At 42.4% G+C, this 19,771-nt stretch overlaps 1 protein-coding gene across 1 annotated transcript in view; it reads left to right on the forward strand.

Annotated features, from left to right (window-relative positions):
* Nucleotides 1–19,771, forward strand: part of gpr107 (G protein-coupled receptor 107) — a 32,494-nt gene that overhangs the window by 11,007 nt on the left and 1,716 nt on the right. The window contains exons 9-17 of the mRNA XM_021601762.3: nt 15–148; nt 739–814; nt 982–1,055; nt 1,169–1,286; nt 1,529–1,659; nt 1,840–1,883; nt 6,146–6,195; nt 7,031–7,114; nt 8,937–9,055. Of these exons, the coding sequence (XP_021457437.1) occupies nt 15–148; nt 739–814; nt 982–1,055; nt 1,169–1,286; nt 1,529–1,659; nt 1,840–1,883; nt 6,146–6,195; nt 7,031–7,114; nt 8,937–9,055 (830 nt within the window). The remainder of the gene's footprint in view (nt 1–14; nt 149–738; nt 815–981; nt 1,056–1,168; nt 1,287–1,528; nt 1,660–1,839; nt 1,884–6,145; nt 6,196–7,030; nt 7,115–8,936; nt 9,056–19,771) is intronic.

Consider the following 19,771-nt stretch of genomic DNA (forward strand, 5'->3'; position numbering starts at 1 on the left):
TGTGATGCTTTCAGATCAACATCGAGGAGAAGAACCCCAACAGCTTCCTGTCTGCTGGGGAGATCCCCCTGCCCAAGCTCTACATCATCATGTCTATGTTCTTCTTTTTCCTCGGCACACTGTGGTTGCACGTTCTCCGCACTCAGCGGTGAGTTACCCAGGAGGAGGTGGGGGGGGGGGGGGGTGTATTGAGGCACAGGAGATGTCGGCACTGTTTTGATAATGGCTGTGCTTTCCTTAAGACTTGAATAATAATAATATTTGTCCTGATTCAGAGGGGTTCGAAGACACATTTTGGTTGAATGCATTCAGTTGTGCAACTGACTAGGTATCTCATTTTCTTCACTAATCTGATGAGTCAGCATGCCACAGTGTGCTACCCTTTGTCTCATGTCATGACCTTTTACCTCAGAGTTCTCTGACTGCTCTATGAGCTCCTGAGCAAATGCTGTGGAAATACACTAACTGTAAGTGGGTCTAGAAAAGAGCATCTGCTAAATGACTCAAATGTAAATGAATAGCAGTGGTCTTGCCTCAGTCACACCTGCATTGTTTTACATTGACCAGTAGAGGGCGCCAGATAGCCAAACATTTACCTCCATACCAACGTAATATCATCATACTCTTATTTCCCTTGTTGAGATTAATTATTAATGTAATGGCATAAACCTAACCAATGTTAATTCCCTCTTTTCTCTCTTTCTCTCTCTACCTCCTCTCTTGTTCTTTCTCTGGCAGTGCTGATGTCTATAAAATCCACTGGCTCATGACTGCTCTCCCCTTCACCAAGTCTCTATCACTCATCTTCCACGCGGTGAGCACACGGACTACAATTCAAGCCTTGCTGTATTTAACTGCAATAAAGGGGTGCTTCCAAGTTTTGAAGTAGAAATTAAATCAAATAGAATATAATTTAGTTTGTCCCTCTTTTTTTACATCAGCTTGAGTCATTAACTGATGTCTGAGACATTTGTCTTCCAGATTGACTACTACTACATCTCTAACCAGGGCTTCCCCATAGAAGGATGGGCTGTGGTCTACTACATCACTCACCTGTAAGTCTCACCAGTAAAATGGCCTCTGTGTCTCCGCTTCACCTGCACTGAAACTTATCAATGTTGTTTTGTCACTTGGTATGAGCGTGCAGTGCTTGTGTTTCTTCCTGCAGACTGAAGGGGGCACTCTTATTCATCACCATTGCTCTGATAGGGACCGGCTGGGCTTTTGTCAAGCACATTCTCTCGGATAAGGACAAGAAGATCTTCATGATTGTCATTCCACTACAGGTACAATACTATCTATCTAAAACCATCTAACTGTTGAGGCAATATTACCATTGTACTTGATAACGTCTACAATGACAAGGTAGGCTGATCCTAGATTTGTGCCAAAAGGCATGACTACCATGATGATGGGTCATATTTATATAGTGACAAGGGATAGGCTGATTAGAAATCTTTACCCAAAAAGCAACCTAGTGGGGAATGCAGTGGCACTGATGGGAGCACATGACCTTTGACCCCTCCAGGTGCTGGCCAACGTGGCATACATCATCTTGGAGTCCACAGAGGAGGGCACAACGGAGTACGGCCTGTGGAAAGAGGTGCTCTTCCTGGTGGACCTGCTGTGCTGCGGCGCCATCCTCTTCCCCGTGGTCTGGTGAGTTCTGAGGTTCTCTATGGGCAGTGTTTCCCCAAGGTTTTGGTTTTCTAGGTGCCCCGCCCCAAAGTACCCAGAGACCAGCTGACTACTTTGAAAGAGCGATTATTTTAGATAATGGCCACTCTCCTCCAGTTTTCCACTTGGTATGACATTTCTCCTTTTCTCACTTGTCCACAGGTCCATCAGACATTTACAAGAGGCCTCATCAACAGATGGGAAAGGTATGCTTCCTTTTCGCTTAAGAAAACATTCATTTTTGTGTGCCAGTGCTTCTCTGCAGTTGGCCACCTTACTGCGACAACATATTCAAAAACAAGGGCAAGCAGGGAGTTAAAATCTTTCATCTAATGGGACATTTCCACTTAAAATCAACTCCATATCCTCATGTCCATGGTCCTACTCCCAACCACAGAGTATAAAACTGTGGTCTGGAATAGTTTTTCACCCCAGCTATTTTCCTGTTACAACCCAAGTAACCTCTCATAAAAGTTTAAACAATTCCAAAGTCTTTTGAGAAAAATAACAAAGTAGTTTGGAGTGAAATGGTGGTCTGTGAATATTTTAAGGGCAAACCTTGATCTAGGTCATGGGCAGCGTTGTTTTCTCCTAAAAGCTTAGTTTTACAGTGAGTGTTTTGCTCTGCCGTAGCTGGATGCTCTCTGACTAACTTATTCATTGCCCTTCACTGTTTGTACTTCACCCTGCATTCCTCATCATAGTCGGTCAGAGTTCAGCTTTATTTGAACCATCACTCCCACACATTCAGATATTGAGGAAAGTTGGGACCCAAGGTGTTGTCATTGGGGTGGTTAATTTTGAGGTTTATAAGAGCTTTGATTGGTTAAATCTCTGATTGGCTTATGATGGTCAGGAGCTGTGGATGAACTGCGGATGTGAATGAGAGAGCCTTTAACTATTTCCATGCCAGGGTTTACATGCTTATAGTTGCGCAGTTCCACACTTTTTTGTTGGTAAACCAATGTCTCGTTAGCTCGTGTGGCTCAGTTGGTAGAGCATGGCGCTTGCAATGCCAGGGTTGTGGGTTCGATTTCCACAGGGGACCAGTACGAACATATGCCGCTGCCAAGTCATATTGCCTAGGAACTTGCTATAGCTCATACAAATGTGAAGGTTCCAGGTTTATTTATTTTTTCATTTCAAAGAAAGATGGATGTGTCAGATGGATGAGTCAGGAGAGAACCAACAGAAGCTTTTTTTCTGACAAAGTTAACTGTAGGTTCCTATTCGGTTTTCTCAGTAAAGATATGCTGAAGCTAACATAACGGTGTCCCGTCCCCTTGCCAATACACTGCCAAATAGGGTCCTTTTTTTAGCTTTTTGTTCTGTGAGCTTAGTCAGTCGAGAGCAATAAGGCCTCTCAAAGCATAGCAGGATACCCTATGGCAGGGGTAGGCAACTCTGTTCCTGGAGTGCCACAGTTACTGCAGGACTTTGTTCCAACTAGGCACCACACCTGGCCAACTGAGCTAATTGATCAGTTCAGTGATTGCCTTAATTTAACACACCTAGTCTCCTAGGTTGGTTAAATCAGAAACATGAAGAACCAGGGTTGCCGCCCCTGCCACATGTTCTCACTGCTGTCCCCTAAGTGCTTGTCTTTAGAAAACGACACCAAGATCTAATGCCGTTGCCTTGGTGTACGAATTGGTTTTCTTTTCTTCCCGAAACACTTTTTCTTTGTCCAAAAAAAATTATAATCCTGTTCCTGCTCACCAACATTTCCTCCATATGTGATATATAATATGGTCTAGTGTCTTTCAAAGCCAGTTCCATTGCATTTTTTTATCGATCCCCTCTAATCAGGGACTGCTTTAGACCTGGGACAACAGGTGTGTGCAATTATACTGAACATAAAACACAACATTTAACAATTTTACTGAGTTACAGTTCATATAAGGAAATCAGTCAATTGAAATAATTTCATTAGGCCCTAATCTATGGATTTCACATGACTGACTGGGCCTGGCTCTCCAATCGGAAGGAGTTTTTCCCCACAAAAAGGCTTTATTACAGACAGAATTACTCCTCAGTTTCATCAGCTGTCTGGGTGCCTGGTTTTAGATGATCCTGCAGGTGAAGAAGCAGCATGTGGAGGTCCTGGGCTGGTGTGGTCACATATGGTCTGTGTTTGTGAGGCTGGTTGGACGTGCTGACATTTCTGTTAAACGGCGTTGGAGGCGGCTTATGGTAGAGAAATTAACATTACATTCTCTATCAACAGCTCTGGTGGACATTCCTGCAGTCAGCATGCAAATTGCACACTCCCTCAGAACTTGAGACATCTGTGGCATTGTGTGACAAAACTGCACATTTTAGAGTGACCTATTGTCCCTAATTAAATCATGCTGTTTAATTATCTTATGATATGCCAGACCTGTCAGTTGGGTGGATTATCTTGGCAAAGGATAAATGCTCACTGACAGAAATGTAAACAAATTTGTGCACAAAATTTGAGAGAAATAAGCTTTTGTGTGTGTGGGAAATTTTGGGGATATCTTATTTCAGCTCTGGAAACATGGGACCAACACTTTACATGTTTGCGTTTTTATAATTTTGTTCAGTTTAATTATTGGGTAGAACAGAACCATCACTCTCCAGAACTCTCAGGGTAACAGTAGAATACCACTGGCCTATTGTGCTCCCCTTCTCCTTGTTCCATGCAGAAGTTTTTCTGTTGAAGTTTTCAGCCACCTAATTAATTCCCGTTCTACTCGTGATTAGACCAGGCGAGGAAAGGGAAAAGCACAGCTACCAGATCTGTTTCATTACTGAAATGTCAGGCCATTTCACATACATTCAGGTTGGGCTCGTCTTATAGCACTTGTCAATGAGCTGGCTCTCATGACATTCCTATCATGAATGGGAGCTCATAGAAGGTTCTGTCTGTGTGTGAATTGTGTCAAATGTCTCATTTTGGACAGACTCCATTCCACAGTTCTTTAATTGAACAATAGGCAGTATGATATTTTTTATTTTTATTTATTTTTATTTTACCTTTATTTAACTAGGCAAGTCAGTTAAGAACAAATTCTTATTTTCAATGACGGCCTAGGAACAGTGGGTTAACTGCCCGTTCAGGGGCAGAACGACAGATTTGTACCTTGTCAGCTCGGGGGTTTGAACTTGCAACCTTCCGGTTACTAGTCCAACGCTCCAACCACTAGGCTACAGACCTCACCAAATCCAAAGCTGTTACAATCCACAAGAGATTTGTTTGTGCCATTTCGACTGTAAAGAGGGTGTTCATACCATATATTCTTGGTGTTAGTGTTATAATTCCTAGTTGTTTAACAGATCAAATAGAAATTGGTTGCTATCTGACCAAAACTACATCGGTTACAATTCAGTACGAGAAAAAGTCAATTTTCAGTCAACATTCATGAAGATTTAGGAATCGTGCCTTCAAGTTTTTTTTTCTCTCTGGCTGACCAGTTATAAAATGTAATTGATTGACCAGTTCCAATTCCACGTGGTTGCTCCTTAAAGTCAATGAACAGCCCATAGAGATGATGGAGTAACCATTCCAAATGAACAATCCACTGTTTGTTTCCATGCAGCTAATTGAGTTTAGTTTCCTCATCAGTGCACCTGTATCAACTCCCTTAGCGCTTCGCTTCTTAGTGTCGAAATTGTGTGTGCACAGTATGTGTGGTACATATGATTTATTTATCAGAGCAGACGTTATCACTCAGAGCCACATGCATGTCTGTATGTCTACCTTGTCTGGTAGAAAGCCAGGAGTCTTTCTATAAATGTTTTAGGGTTGAATAACCTAGTGTAGCTTCAGACGTCTGTCTCTATGGGTAGGTAACCACCACAGGCTGAGTAGATTACGGCACAAAGCGTTCAAATTCCTCGACTCCACAGTAGGTTGTTATGGCACTTCCATAATTGCTCACCTGGTTTCAAAGTGGCTTGTTTTGTCCTAAGTAGGCCACAGTAAGATCCATACTTATAGCTTACTGTCCTCTTTTTGAAGTCCCACTTCTGTGGAGGAAGTTGTACAGTGTGAGAATGATGAATGACTGTACAAGTCGCCCTCCATTTCTTTCCCCTCGGGGTCACATTTCTGTTGGAAGGGGTTCAGATTGCATCAAGGCACTTTGCAGCGTTATTACATCCAATACAGCCTTCTCTGATGGGCCTTTTTAGCCTTCTACGGATTTATATCGGGCCAAACGTCTTGGATCACTTGCTTTTTTAATCATCATGCAAAACTCCTCAAATTAGAAGTTCCCCTAACCTTTACCCGTCTGATTCATTCAATGTTCTTTTTAGAGGTGTTTTAATAAAAAGTGTCATATACTCTACTTATAGAAAACCTTTTTCTTCATCTCCTAACTTTTCTAAAAGGTGTCTCAAATGAGCCATGTTTATTTTTGGAGGGGGATGACAGATGTGTGTTACTAAAAAGCTCTCACAGGTCTTTGCTATCTTATTAATAATGTCATTTTTTTTGCAGCTGCTATCAACCTTGCCCAGTTGAAGCTCTTCAGGCACTACTATGTGATGGTAAGTTTCCTCTTGTCATGCTCTTCAGACACTCTCTCTCTCCTCACAAACAGCTCCATCAATACACACTGCAGGTGTGACGATAGGCCACACACACACACACTTGTTTGCACACACCAATGCATACACACAGCCACATGTACGCCTTTTTAAATGGAAACAAACCCAGCATTGTGTCTACGTCTGTCTGTATGGAACTCCCTAAAAACACTCCACTTCGACACAAGTGTCTTTTCATAGCAGGTTTGGAGAGCATTTTCGCTAACCCCGCTACATTTAATTATCCTGACCTGCTAGGAAAAGTGATAGCTGTATTGAAGTGGCGTGTTTTTAGGGAGTCTGTACAGTATATGTGTGCACGGGTCTTACTTCATCTTTCATCCATTCCACTTCGGTGGAGTCATTACAGCTCCCTCTTTGTATTAATTGAATCGTGAATAGCCATGTATGAAACCCCTCCATAAAGATATTACAACTGTTGGGCTGTCTCGCTCTCGGACATTCTGTTTTTGATTTCTTTATCTGTCTTGTTGGTGTTTAACATGTTCATCTCTTATTGTAATGTCCACTCTGCAAACAAAGGGGTTGTGCTTTAGTTTTCTCGCTTTCTCCCTCTTCTCTCTCTGTTGTATCAACGTTCATATTGTCAGCCAATGCCAATCTTCCTGATTATGCCTTGTAAACTTGTTTTACTTTCTGTTTCCCCATTTGCCTGTCTCTCTCGCTCTCTAAAAAGTGACTGAAAAGAAGGATGCTCCGTTTTCTTATTTATATCTGTGTTCAGAAAATTGTTTATCATTTATCTAATGTCTGTATTTCTCTCTCTCTCCTTCAGATTGTATGCTATATTTATTTCACCCGTATAATCGCAATTCTCATCAAGTTCATTGTTCCCTTTCAGTGGAAGTGGCTGTACCAGGTGGGTGTCCACCTATGTTTTGTTTAACGGTAAAACAATACTAATATATATATATATATATATATTTTATATTAGTCCAAGTTAAATACACTGCTCAAAAAAATAAAGGGAACACTTAAACAACACAATGTAACTCCAAGTCAATCACACTTCTGTGAAATCAAACTGTCCACTTAGGAAGCAACACTGATTGACAATAAATGTCACATGCTGTTGTGCAAATGGAATAGACAACAGGTGGAAATTATAGGCAATTAGCAAGACACCCCCAATAAAGGAGTGGTTCTGCAGGTGGGGACCACAGACCACTTCTCAGTTCCTATGCTTCCTGGCTGATGTTTTGGTCACTTGAATGCTGGCGGTTCTTTCACTCTAGTGGTAGCATGAGACGGACTCTACAACCCACACAAGTGGCTCAGGTAGTGCAGCTCATCCAGGATGGCACATCAATGCGAGCTGTGGCAAGAAGGTTTGCTGTGTCTGTCAGCGTAGTGTCCAGAGCATGGAGGCGCTACCAGGAGACAGGCCAGTACATCAGGAGACGTGGAGGAGGCCGTAGGAGGGCAACAACCCAGCAGCAGGACCGCTACCTCCGCCTTCGTGCAAGGAGGAGCAGGAGGAGCACTGCCAGAGCCCTGCAAAATGACCTCCAGCAGGCCACATGTGCATGTGTCTGCTCAAATGGTCAGAGACAGACTCCATGAGGGTGGTATGAGGGCTCAACGTCCACAGGTGGGGGTTATGCTTACAGCCTGACACCGTGCAGGGCGTTTTTCATTTGCTAGAGAACACCAAGATTGGCAAATTCGCCACTGGCGCCCTGTGCTCTTCACAGATGAAAGCAGGTTCACACTGATCACATGTGACAGACGTGACAGTCTGGAGACGCCGTGGAGAACGTTGTGCTGCCTGCAACATCCTCCAGCATGATCGGTTTGGCGGTGGGTCAGTCATGGTGTGGGGTGGCATTTCTTTGGGGGGCCGCACAGCCCTCCATGTGCTCGCCAGAGGTAGCCTGACTGCCATTAGGTACCGAGATGAGATCCTCAGACCCCTTGTGAGACCATATGCTGGTGCGATTGGCCCTGGGTTCCTCCTAATGCAAGAGAATGCTAGACCTCATGTGGCTGGTGTGTCAGCAGTTCCTGCAAGAGGAAGGCATTGATGCTATGGACTGGCCCGCCCGTTCCCCAGACCTGAATCCAATTGAGCACATCTGGGACATCATGTCTCGCTACATCCACCAACGCCATGTTGCACCACAGACTGTCAGGGGTTGGCGGATGCTTTAGTCCAGGTCTGGGAGGAGATCTCTCAGGAGACCATCCGCCACCTCATCAGGAGCATGCCCAGGCGTTGTAGGGAGGTCATACATGCACGTGGAGGCCACACACACTACTGAGCCTCATTTTGACTTGTTTTAAGGACATTACATCAAAGTTGGATCAGCCTATAGTGTGGTTTTCCACTTTAATTTTGAGTGTGACCTCCATGGGTTGATAAATTTGATTTCCATTGATAATATTTTTGTGTGATTTTGTTGTCAGCACATTCAACTATGTAAAGAAAAAAAAGTATTTAATAAGAATATTTCATTCATTCAGATCTAGGATGTGTTCTTTTAGTGTTCCCTTTATTTTTTTGAGCAGTGTACTTTAACAGTATGTTAATCCTTAGTTAAAACCAGTTTTGATTGGGAAAAAAAGCATTTTTGATCCATTTTGAAAGGCTTTTATGTTTTTTACGTTTAGCTGTTACAATGTACTGACACCATTTTTACTACTACCCATTTCTCTTTCTTGATCTCTCTCCTTGTCTTCAGCTATTGGATGAGCTGGCCACGCTGGCATTCTTCTTCCTGACGGGCCATAAGTTCCGCCCGGCCTCCTACAACCCCTACCTGCTGCTCTCTGTGGAGGACGACGTGGAGATGGAGGAAGTGTGAGTCTGACTAGCACCAAATCATTATCAAGCACACATCAGCATCTTGGAACGTATAGTCAGAAGTTATAGTCAAAGCACAGACAAAGTGTGACCGACCATCTCGATTCGGTCTTATGTAGCAAACTTTGAAATTGTTTTTTTCATTGGATAAAAGTAGGGACTCGGAGCTAGAAAATGGTATATCATACACTGCAGTTGAGGAAGAAATGGAAATAAAATTCTGCTTTGAAAGTTGATAAACTTATAACCCCACTTTTGAGAAAATGGGCCTTGAATGTTGGGACAGCTACTGGAAAGCTCTTTGTTTTAGCCCTACCCATCTCTTGAAGGATTCACATGAGGCCATGTGCTGAACGTGGAGTATTCCAAAGATTTCAAGATTTAAAGGCTGGTTTATATTAATTCTATCGACTTGTCTGTATACAGGTGTCGCAGTGACATACTAATAAATTCATGATATGTCAATCTACCAAACCAGGCAACTAAAAGCTACTTTCTAAACAATGTTTTTTATTTTTCTAGCTTGTTAGGTGTAAAGGATAGAGTGAAGTGGTTCCTTGCATAGTGGAGTCATTTGAACTTTAATCCCAACACGTAATATTACTGCATTAATCTACAGGTAGCTAAAGCTAACCAACTAGCTTGGTTCAATGTTAGGTAGCTAGCTAACTAGCAAAGCAAATGGATCTGAGATGCGAATAACATTTACTACACAGATCATACACGTAACGTTAGCTAGCGAGCCAGCCAGCTAACATTGGCTAGCCAGCTAACTGTACACTTTAACTTGCAATGAAGATGACCTTCTGACAAAATTAGAAACGTATAATATCTGAAAATGTATCTAGCTAGACTCTTACCCGTATTCATGGATGAATGCTTATCCCTCTCTGATGCCATGGTTGCTCTTAGTTTGAAGATGTAGTCCAGACAGGTATTCTATACAACAATCTTCTGTTCTCTTTTCGACTCCCTCCGCATTTGCAATCAAACGCCTGGATTTTCTCCTTAGGTATCATACTCTGCTTCCACTTGGCATTCCAATGATTTCAAAACTTGGTCCTCCAGAAAGTGGAGAGCCTTAGCAACACTTGTGCAGTGCTTTGTGATATCTTTCAAAAAAGCTGCTTTTAGGCCTCCCGGGTGGCGCAGTGGTTAAGGGCACTGTACTGCAGCGCCAGCTGTGCCACCAGAGACTCTGGGTTCGCGCCCAGGCTCTGTCGTAACCGGCCGCGACCGGGAGGTCTGTGGGGCGACGCACAATTGGCATAGCATCGTCCGGGTTAGGGAGGGTTTGGCCGGTAGGGATATCCTTGTCTCATCGCGACTCCTGTGGCGGGCCGGGCACGCTAACCAAGGTTGCCAGGTGCACAGTGTTTCCTCCGACACATTGGCTTCCGGGTTGGATGCGCGCTGTGTTAAGAAGCAGTGCGGCTTGGTTGGGTTGAGGACGCATGAGCCCGTACGGGAGTTGTAGCGATGAGACAAGAATTGGATACCACGAAATTGGGGAGAAAAAGGGGCTAAAAATAAAAAAAACACCCAAAAAAAGCTGCTTTAGACATTTACACACATACACTGCTTTACACATACTGAGAAGCTCCTGTTACAGACAGAAGCATGCTACATGGCAAACTCATCTCTCATGTCCAGCCCATCCATTATCTCAGCCAATCACAGTCCTTTCTTTTTCTGTGACTTTAGGATTATAATTTAACAATTTTATTAGTATTTACAGATGGCATACAAGTTTGCTTTTAAGGCACATGTAAGTTCCCATGTTCCAGAAGGCATTTCTGCCAAAAAACGCATTTTGATCAAATAAAATAACTTTCAAATGTCTGAAACTGTGAAGTAGTGACTCGCCTAGTTTCCTGAAACGAGTCACAAATGGCTATGGCTTTTGTCTCGAATTCGTCACTACGGGTCCAGGAGTATTGTATGCTTTTTCACACTGCTGAGCCGAATCAAGTGAGTCAAAGTGTACTGGTCTGGCCTGGTTATGCATCTACCATAGGGGCTCTATTCATGCTGGAAAGGACAATGTGAATAAAAAAATATCAGCGCCAGTACGGTTTGGGTTGGCATGATGGTGTCAAAATAGAACCCTCACTTACTGTAAACCAGGCACCTCGCTTTTTTCTACTTCCTCTATCCTTACTCGCCATTGTGGCCCACATGAAAAAACTGTGTCAGTTTTATCACCTCCCCCTGTTGTTCTTAAGTGTCACCCCTCCCAATATGGTCTGGTCTGAGGACAGCTGTGTGACTTCTCCCTGTCACCCTAGGTGCCACCTGTTCAATGCAGAGAGTTCTACCAAGGCCCCTGGGGCACCCAATGAGAGGAACCCAATTATAGTGGAATTGACAGCATTTTAGTAACATGAAATCTTTTAAAATTTGTTCATATACACACCCAGCCAGAATTACATTATTATTTTTAACATTTTCTGACAAGCGAGAACATAGCTGTGCAAGGCAGTTAACCCACTGTTCCCTGGGCGCTGAAGATGTGGATGTTGATTATGGCAGTCCCCCACACCTCTCTGATTCAGAGGTTGGGTTAAATGTGGAAGACACATTTCAGTTGAATGCATTCAGTTGTACAACTGACCGTTTAGATATGGTAATTTTTTGTAAATTCATAGAATGTTTGGGAAGGATGTATAGTAAGACATTTGTGAAAATTCTGAAATATATTGGGAAAGCGGCCGTGCGTTTGAACAATTAATACACTGCAAAAAATCTGTGTTCAGGACCAGAGTCTACACAGACCGGTGTGCCATAGCCACAGAGCTACAGTAGGCCTATATGCAATGAAGCGATTTGTCACACAGGCCTGCCATCATTCACTTTGAACTGGATTGTGTGTTTACAGGCAGAAGCAACAGCGCGACTTTAAATTTTTAGAAAACATTCGCCAAAAGCCACAAAATATTACCCGAATGAATTCTGCAAATATGTGAATACCATGGGAGTCTTACAATTGGGAACATCACTATCCTATTTTATTTATTTATTTAATTTAACCTTTATTTTAATAGGCAAGTCACTTAAGAACAAATTCTTATTTACAATGACGGCCAAACCCAGACAACGCTGGGCCAATTGTGCGTTGCTCTATGGGACTTCCAATCACGGTCGGATGTAATGCAGCCTGAATTCGAATCAGGGACTCTAGTGACGCCTTTTGCACTGAGATGCAGTGCCTTAGACCGCTGCGCCACTCGGGAGCCTATTGATCAAACAACCATGAGAAGTTAGGCTAGCTGCCTATTCACATCAACAAGATCAAAACTAATGCGAGATGAGCTAAAATCAAACATTAGATCAACCTTCAACTAGTTAGCTGTCAAAATGGCACTGATGATGGGGACTAGTGGTCTGCTCGTCCTTCTGCAGCTTGCCTGCCAATGCATGCTTGTCCCAACCCATGTTTATACAACTGAATGGGAACTTCCCTGCCCGCTTATTTGATCGATGCCAAAAACATTTGATTGACAACTAAGAGATGCTAACTGTAGATAAGTCGTTCAAGTTCAGCATAGCAAGCTAGCTAGCAAAGCGATTGAACATTTCTTGCTCACTAACCAAATGACACCTGCAGCATCTCTAGCTGTAGCCAATAAAAAACGATGAGGGGAAAAAGTTGGTCACTCACCCACTCCTCCTATGACATCTTCCCAGCAGCTAGCTAGCTAACGCTATGCTCCGGCTTTTTAGCTAGCCAGGGGTGTCAAAGTCAGGGTAGCCTAGTGGTTAGTGTTGGACTAGTAACCGAAAGGTTGCAAGTTCAAATCCCCGAGCTGACAAGGTACAAATCTGTTGTTCTGCCCCTGAACAGGCAGTTAACCCACTGTTCCTAGGCCGTCATTGAAAATAAGAATTTGTTCTTAACTGACTTGCCTGGTTAAATAAAGGTTAAAAATAAAATTAAATAAAAAAAGTAAATCAGCTTACAGACCATTTACATTTTTTTTTTTAAAAACAACGAATTTGCGGGCCAGACATAGCCTATTTGTTTTTACAACAAAACGTTAAACTGTGACCCGAACATGGTCATTGTTTTATTTGTAAAAAATATGTCCCTTTTATAATGTCCACATGATGCTGTTTATATAGGATTTTAACATATTAAAACAATAAATTAATTATATTTGTCCAGCCTCTGCTGATATGCTTCCAAATGTGCATAATCTGCTGTGACCCTAATTGAAACGTATTTAATAACACAAATAAAACTATAGGTCGTTGTAAAACTTAAATGTGTATATTATTTTGCACAAAATGGATCACCGGTGTGGTTGAATTCAGCATTTCTGTATGGTGAACTCAAAATGTAGCTAGTTGAGTAGCCAACCTAGGCTACTGCTCAAATGTTTCTGTAATAGGCCTACATGCCTGTTGCATGGTGTTAATTGTCAAGCTTTAAAAACCAAGTCAGCATTTTAGTAGCCTAGCTAGGACTGTGGTATGTCTGTACACTTTTCCCACTGCTGCATGCTGTAAACGGGACACACGAAAGTAGCACAATTGAAGTTGCGAGCGCATCGGGCTGTAATTTTATAAAGTAGATGACTCAACTGTTGACTGATATTTTATATTCGGTCCACGGGCCTTGTTTGTCACATACGCTAGTCTTAGCCAAGTTATGACTGACTTGTGATCATTTCCCTTACTAGTTTGAGTGTATTGACATTCCCAACCTTAGTTACAGTCATCTGTATTTGTCCAGAATATTGAGTAACTGAAATGATGCATCCCGGCAGCAAACAATGTACCAGGCCAGCTGTGATTTTACAACATGATAACAATCTGTTTTGGACTACCAAGAAATGTATTGGTGAATTATATTACTCATGCATTGAACTGCAATCATCTATTCTGCCAACAATACCTTACTGTACGTCATGGAATTTTGATCCAAATAGAATCTATTTTTAAAACCTCTTATGAAGTTGGTTTTGAAGCATAAACCGTGAATTTGATGTTTTTGACTAATATTATGATTGTCTGTTTTCATATCTGCAAAGTAGTTAAAACGCTGTCAGTTCCACTTTAAAAGGAACATGGCTATTTGGTGCTCCAACCTACATACAGTACACCAGCAGACCTGCTTCCATTCACCTTGTCTACCGTTTTCTTATTTTAGGCGCTTTTATCTTTTTTTTTTTTTTACTCAATCTGTTTTTAGAGTGTCAGTATGTCGACGTCCCTGAGATACTTAATCAATGTCCTCTCGCCCTCCTCCCGAGCTTTCATCCTCCCTCCCGCTCCATTTCTTTCTCTTCATCTCTCCATCCAGGTCACAATGGAGCCTGCCGCACTCATCCTCCTCCCTTGTTCCACCTCTCTCCAGGCTCTTCTACCTGTTTTCTCTCCTTTTTTTGTTCTTAATATCCAAAGTGTACCATGTGTCCTTGGTCCCTGTTCTCTCCCTACCTCCCTCTGTGTAGACTGTTGTATCTTACCCAAGGGGGCCAAATAGGATTTTGGAAACACTTCCCAGAACCAGCTGTATTTATGAATTATATATACTGAACAAAAATATAAACGGAACATGCAGCAATTTCAAAGATTTTACTGAGTTAGTTCATATAAGGAAATCAGTCAATTGAAATAAATTAATTGGTCTCTAATCTATGGATTTCACATGACTGGCAATACAGATATGCATTTGTTGGTCACAGATACTTTAAATACATAAAGTAGGTGCGTGGATCAGAAAACTAGTCAGTATCCAGTGTGACCACCATTTGCCTTATGCAACGTGACACATCTCCTTCGCATAGAGTTGATCAAGCTGTTGATTGTGTCCTGTGGAATGTTGTCCCACTCCTCAATGGCTGTGCAAAGTATCTGGATATCGTCAGGAACTGGAACATGCTGTCGATCCAGAGAATCCCAAATATGCTCAATGGTTGACATGTCTGGTGAGTATGCAGGCCATGGAATAACTGGGACATTTTCAGGAATTGTGTACAGATCCTTGCGACATGGGGCCATGCATTATCATGCTAAAACATGAGGTGATGGCGGTGGATGAATGGCACTACAATGGGCCTCAGGATCTCATCACGGTATCTCTGTTCATTCAAATTGTCATCTATAAAATGCAATTGTGTTCGTTGTCCATATGTGAAGAAGCCGGATGTGGTTACACCTGGTTTGTGGTAATGAGGCTGGTTGGACGTACTGACATATTCTCTAAAACAACGTTTGAGGCAGCTTATGGTAGCGAAATGAACATTCATTTCTCTGGCAATAGCTCCGGTGGACATTCCTGCAGTCAGCATGCCAATTGCAACTTGAGACTTCTGTGGAATTGTGTTGTGTGGCAAAACTACACATTTTAGAGTGGCCTTTTTTTGTCCACAGCACAGGGGTGCACATGTGTAAAGATCATGCTGGTTAATCAGCTTCTTGGTTTATCTTTGCAAAGGAGAAATACACAGAAATGCCTGCACACACAACTGTAGCTCTCCTAGGAAGAAATTAGATCTTTCTTGATTTAAGGCCTGAATAATCTTGGTAAACCCAGAACAAAAATTGTATGTAATTTGGTCAGATCAATTATTTAATCAAGTTAAAACATATATTAAGCACCTCCCTTAAACGGTAACTCTGCAAGTGTATGGACCCAATGTTCTTTGCAAAATTCGAAAGATGTGAGCACCTGGGAAATTGTGATTTGTCCAAATGATTCACAACAAAAAGATCTGCGTACTAGACCAAAGTTCCTCGTTAGTTGTCATATCTCAGTCTGTTGACAGTCGCTGCTATCATTTATGTTAGGTTCATCTGTCCACGAGAGATTAGGGCCTGAATGCCAGGAGTTGGCTGGGTGGAATAATGAGCCTATAGCACACCTAGCAAGACTGCTACAGCAATGGAGCGCGACAAAGGTTAAACTATTTGGGGCAAGGAGCAGGAGTGCCAGGTGCAGCTGGTTAACTGGGTCTAGGCTGCGCCGTCCTCCCCCTCCCTCTCCTGTCCGGCTTCTAGCGTCCTGCTCTCCTCTCGCCGGCCTGGATGCCCAGAATTGGGTCACTCGCCTGGGGAGCTGGCACCAGACCCACAGACCAGGAGCTGAAGGGGGAGTGGACACACACACAAGCGTACAGTAATGACTTTAAACTCAGGGGTGTATAATACAAACATACAGACTCACCTGTGTACATGTACACAAAAAACAAATCCAATGCCTGTTGTCATGCATGCTAAACTGTGTTCAAATACATACTGTAGCATACAAACACAGACTCGGGCTCCACATTTTCTACACACTTCTTTCCCCCTGTTTATTCCTGACGGGCGGGGCTTCAGTGGATGTTCTGAAAAGGAGTGTGGTATATAGTTGACTCAGCTGCCGGGTGTATGAAGATGTCTTTTCTTCCAAGCTGTTATTGAACATAATGAGGTGGTGGTGGTTGCTTTTGAAATGTCTTTCTTGGCCTTGCGTTGATTATTCCAGCCACAACTATTAACTCGCATTCAATACATCATTCAATACATCTAGTCAGTCCCAGTACACATGTTTACTGAGGCAAGTCAAGAAAATATGGCTTATGTGTTCTCAAGAGGACTTTAAATATTTTTTTCATTAAATGAAATGGAGGCCTGTATTCTTAACCACTCATACTCTGAGAGGCTTTAAGGTCCCCTCTGTCCATTCATCATAATCTACAGGCAAAACTGATCCTAGATCAACACTCCTCCGAGAGGCTTTATGAATATGGGCACAGGTAATGTGCCTTGATTCTCTGTCTGGAGGTCAGGAATTTCCCTACAACTGTTTTGTTATATGCATGACCTAGTCTGTAACTGTTTTTTTTCCTAGTGGCTCATCGAAGTGCATTAAACTAAGATAGGAGAAACAACCAAACTATGTGATCAGAGTAAAATATACAATATGTTGCCATGGGTTATGCCCAACTGTGGGATCTCATGTGGTGTCCCTCAAGGCTCTATTTTAAGACCCATTCTATAAATAATCTACATGCTCTCTCTTGTCTCTTGCCCTCCTGTTGTGTTTGTTTCATGTTAATGAATTCTGTGTTCCTGGTCCAAAATGACCACCCCATTATAGCTGACTAAATCCATAATAATACATATATCATCACCTAATGTTAGATCTTTTTGTCAACTTAAGTTGTTGTGGACATTACAAGTTTTTAACTTCTATTTGCTATTTATAGCCTATAGGCCTCATTGACCTGAGTTCATACAACTCGTTTTTGAGTTTTTAAAAAAGCACAATGTATGGATTATTTTGACTATAACAAACACTCAGATGAAACGTATTGTGCTATTTATTACATACTACTTTGTATCAAAGTTTAACAAGGACTCTCCTCACCAGTGTCATGATCAAAGATATGATCAAGAGCTTCACATACAGTGTATCGTTTGGTCATTATGCTACCACAGAATGAATTGTGAGCAAGCCCTTAAAAATGCTTTATATACCAGAGCTGTGAGAAAAGTTGGATATATTATAGAAACAATGTTGCGATTGTGAGAATGCCAACAGGTGTGGTTCCCGTGGGGGGAAAGATTCTATTGAGGAAAGGTTCCTGTGGTGGTTGCCATGGAAGCCAAGAAGGGGAGTGAGGTGTGTGTGCGCTCAAACACATGCATGTGGGGGTCTGGGAGAGCTAGTGTGTCCATCTGATGAATGGGCATGTGCCTGAACTCAATTTTATACACTAATTGTAGTCTCACCCATTCACTTGTAATGGCTGGTCATTTTTGACCAGGAACACCACAGCTGTAAAAAAGTTAAATAAAACACCCAAAATGTAATGAAAATCATCAAAATGTATTTGTTCAGATGTCCTGTGTGGACAAAGTCATGGAACCTTATGACAATCAGATTAACTACATTTTTCAGAGAGAACTTGTAAATCGGTCCAATTCGACCAGAACACAGCAGGTGGGTTAAAAATAATGGTGTTCACTTCTAATGTTAGACTGACGATACACAGATCTACATCAAAAGAGACCTGGACACCCTTGTGTACATAAAGAATCCCACACTGGAGGACTATATGCATTCTGTATTTATACTATACCATTTAAATACATACACTAAGTGTTAGGGACATTTTCAAAGTGGGACCACACACAGTATGAATTAAACATGGGCTGTATGTTTGTGGAGCAGCCCGAGGAGGCTTTCAAAGAAAGTGGAACATTCTGAATATTTCAAAAATTCCTTCGGGTTCTTTAGATGGTACTCCCATTTTGTGTGCTTGAGGCAGGTATTTGGTCAAACTCTACCTAGAGGTATGCCTTGATTTGGATGCCTAGATTATAATTACTTTTTTTTACACACATATATATTTCACCTTTTATTTAACCAGGTAGGCCAGTTGAGAAAAAGTTCTCATTTACAACTGCGACCTGGCCAAGATAAAGCAAAGCAGTGCGACAAAAACAACAGTTACACATGGGATAAACAAATGTACAGTCAATAACACAATATAAAAATATGTATACAGTGTGTGCTAAGGAGGTAAGGCAATAAATAGGCCAATAGTGGCGAAGTAATTACAATTTAGCGATTTACACTGGAGTGATTATATGTGCAGATGAGGATGTGCAAGTAGAAATACTGGTGTGCAAAAGAGCAGAAAAACAAATATGGGGATGAGGTAGGTAGTTGGTTGGATGGGCTATTTACAGATGGGCTGTGTACAGCTACAGTGATCGGTAAGCTGCTCTGACAGCTGATGCTTAAAGTTCATGATGGAGATATGTCTCCAACTTCAGTGATTTTTGCAATTAGTTCCAGTCATTGGCAGCAGAGAACTGGAAGGAAAGGTGGCCAAATTAGGTGTTTGGGGATGACCAGTGAAATATACCTGCTGGAGCGCGTGCTACGGGTGGGTGTTGCTATGGTGACCAGTGAGCTGAGATAAGGTGGAACTTATAGATGACCTGGAGCCAGTGAGTTTGGCGACGAATATGTAGCGAGGACCAGCCAACGAGAGCATATAGGTCGCAGTGGTGGGTAGTATATGGGGCTTTGGTGACAAAACGGATGGCACTGTGATAGATTGCATCCAATTTGCTGAGTAGAGTGTTGAAGGCTATTTTGTAAAGGACGTTGCCGAAGTCAAGGATAAGTTGGATGGTCAGTTTTACGAGGGTATGTTTGGGAGCATGAGTGAAGGCTTTGTTGCGAAATAGGAAGATAAATCTAGAATTAACTTTGGATTGGAGATGCTTAATGTGAGTCTGGAAGGAGAGTTTACAGTCTAGCCAGACACCTAGGTATTTATAGTTGTCCACATCAGTCCGAACCGTCCAGAGTAGAGATGCTAGTCGGGCAGGCAGGTGTGGGCAGCGATCGTTTGAAGAGCATGCATTTCGTTTTACTAGCATTTTAAGAGCAGTTGGAGGCCACGAAAGGAGTGTTGTATGGGGTTGAAGCTCGTTTGGAGGTTTATTAACACAGTGTCCAAAGAAGGGCCAGATGTATACAGAATGGTGTCGTCTGAGTAGAGGTGGATCAAAGAATCACCCGCAGCAAAAGCAACATTTATTATATATAGAGAAAAGAGTCGGCCCGAGAATTGAACCCTGTGGCACCCCCATAGACTGCCAGCGGTCCAGACAACAGGCCCTCCAATTTGACACACTGAACTCTATTTGAGAAGTAGTTAGTGAACCAGGCGAGGCAGTCATTAAAGAAACCAAGGCTGTTGA

The sequence above is a fragment of the Oncorhynchus mykiss genome, chromosome 5, assembly GCF_057628025.1.
Source record: "Oncorhynchus mykiss isolate SJ-2025 chromosome 5, ASM5762802v1, whole genome shotgun sequence".
In the NCBI taxonomy this organism is placed as follows: domain Eukaryota; kingdom Metazoa; phylum Chordata; class Actinopteri; order Salmoniformes; family Salmonidae; genus Oncorhynchus; species Oncorhynchus mykiss.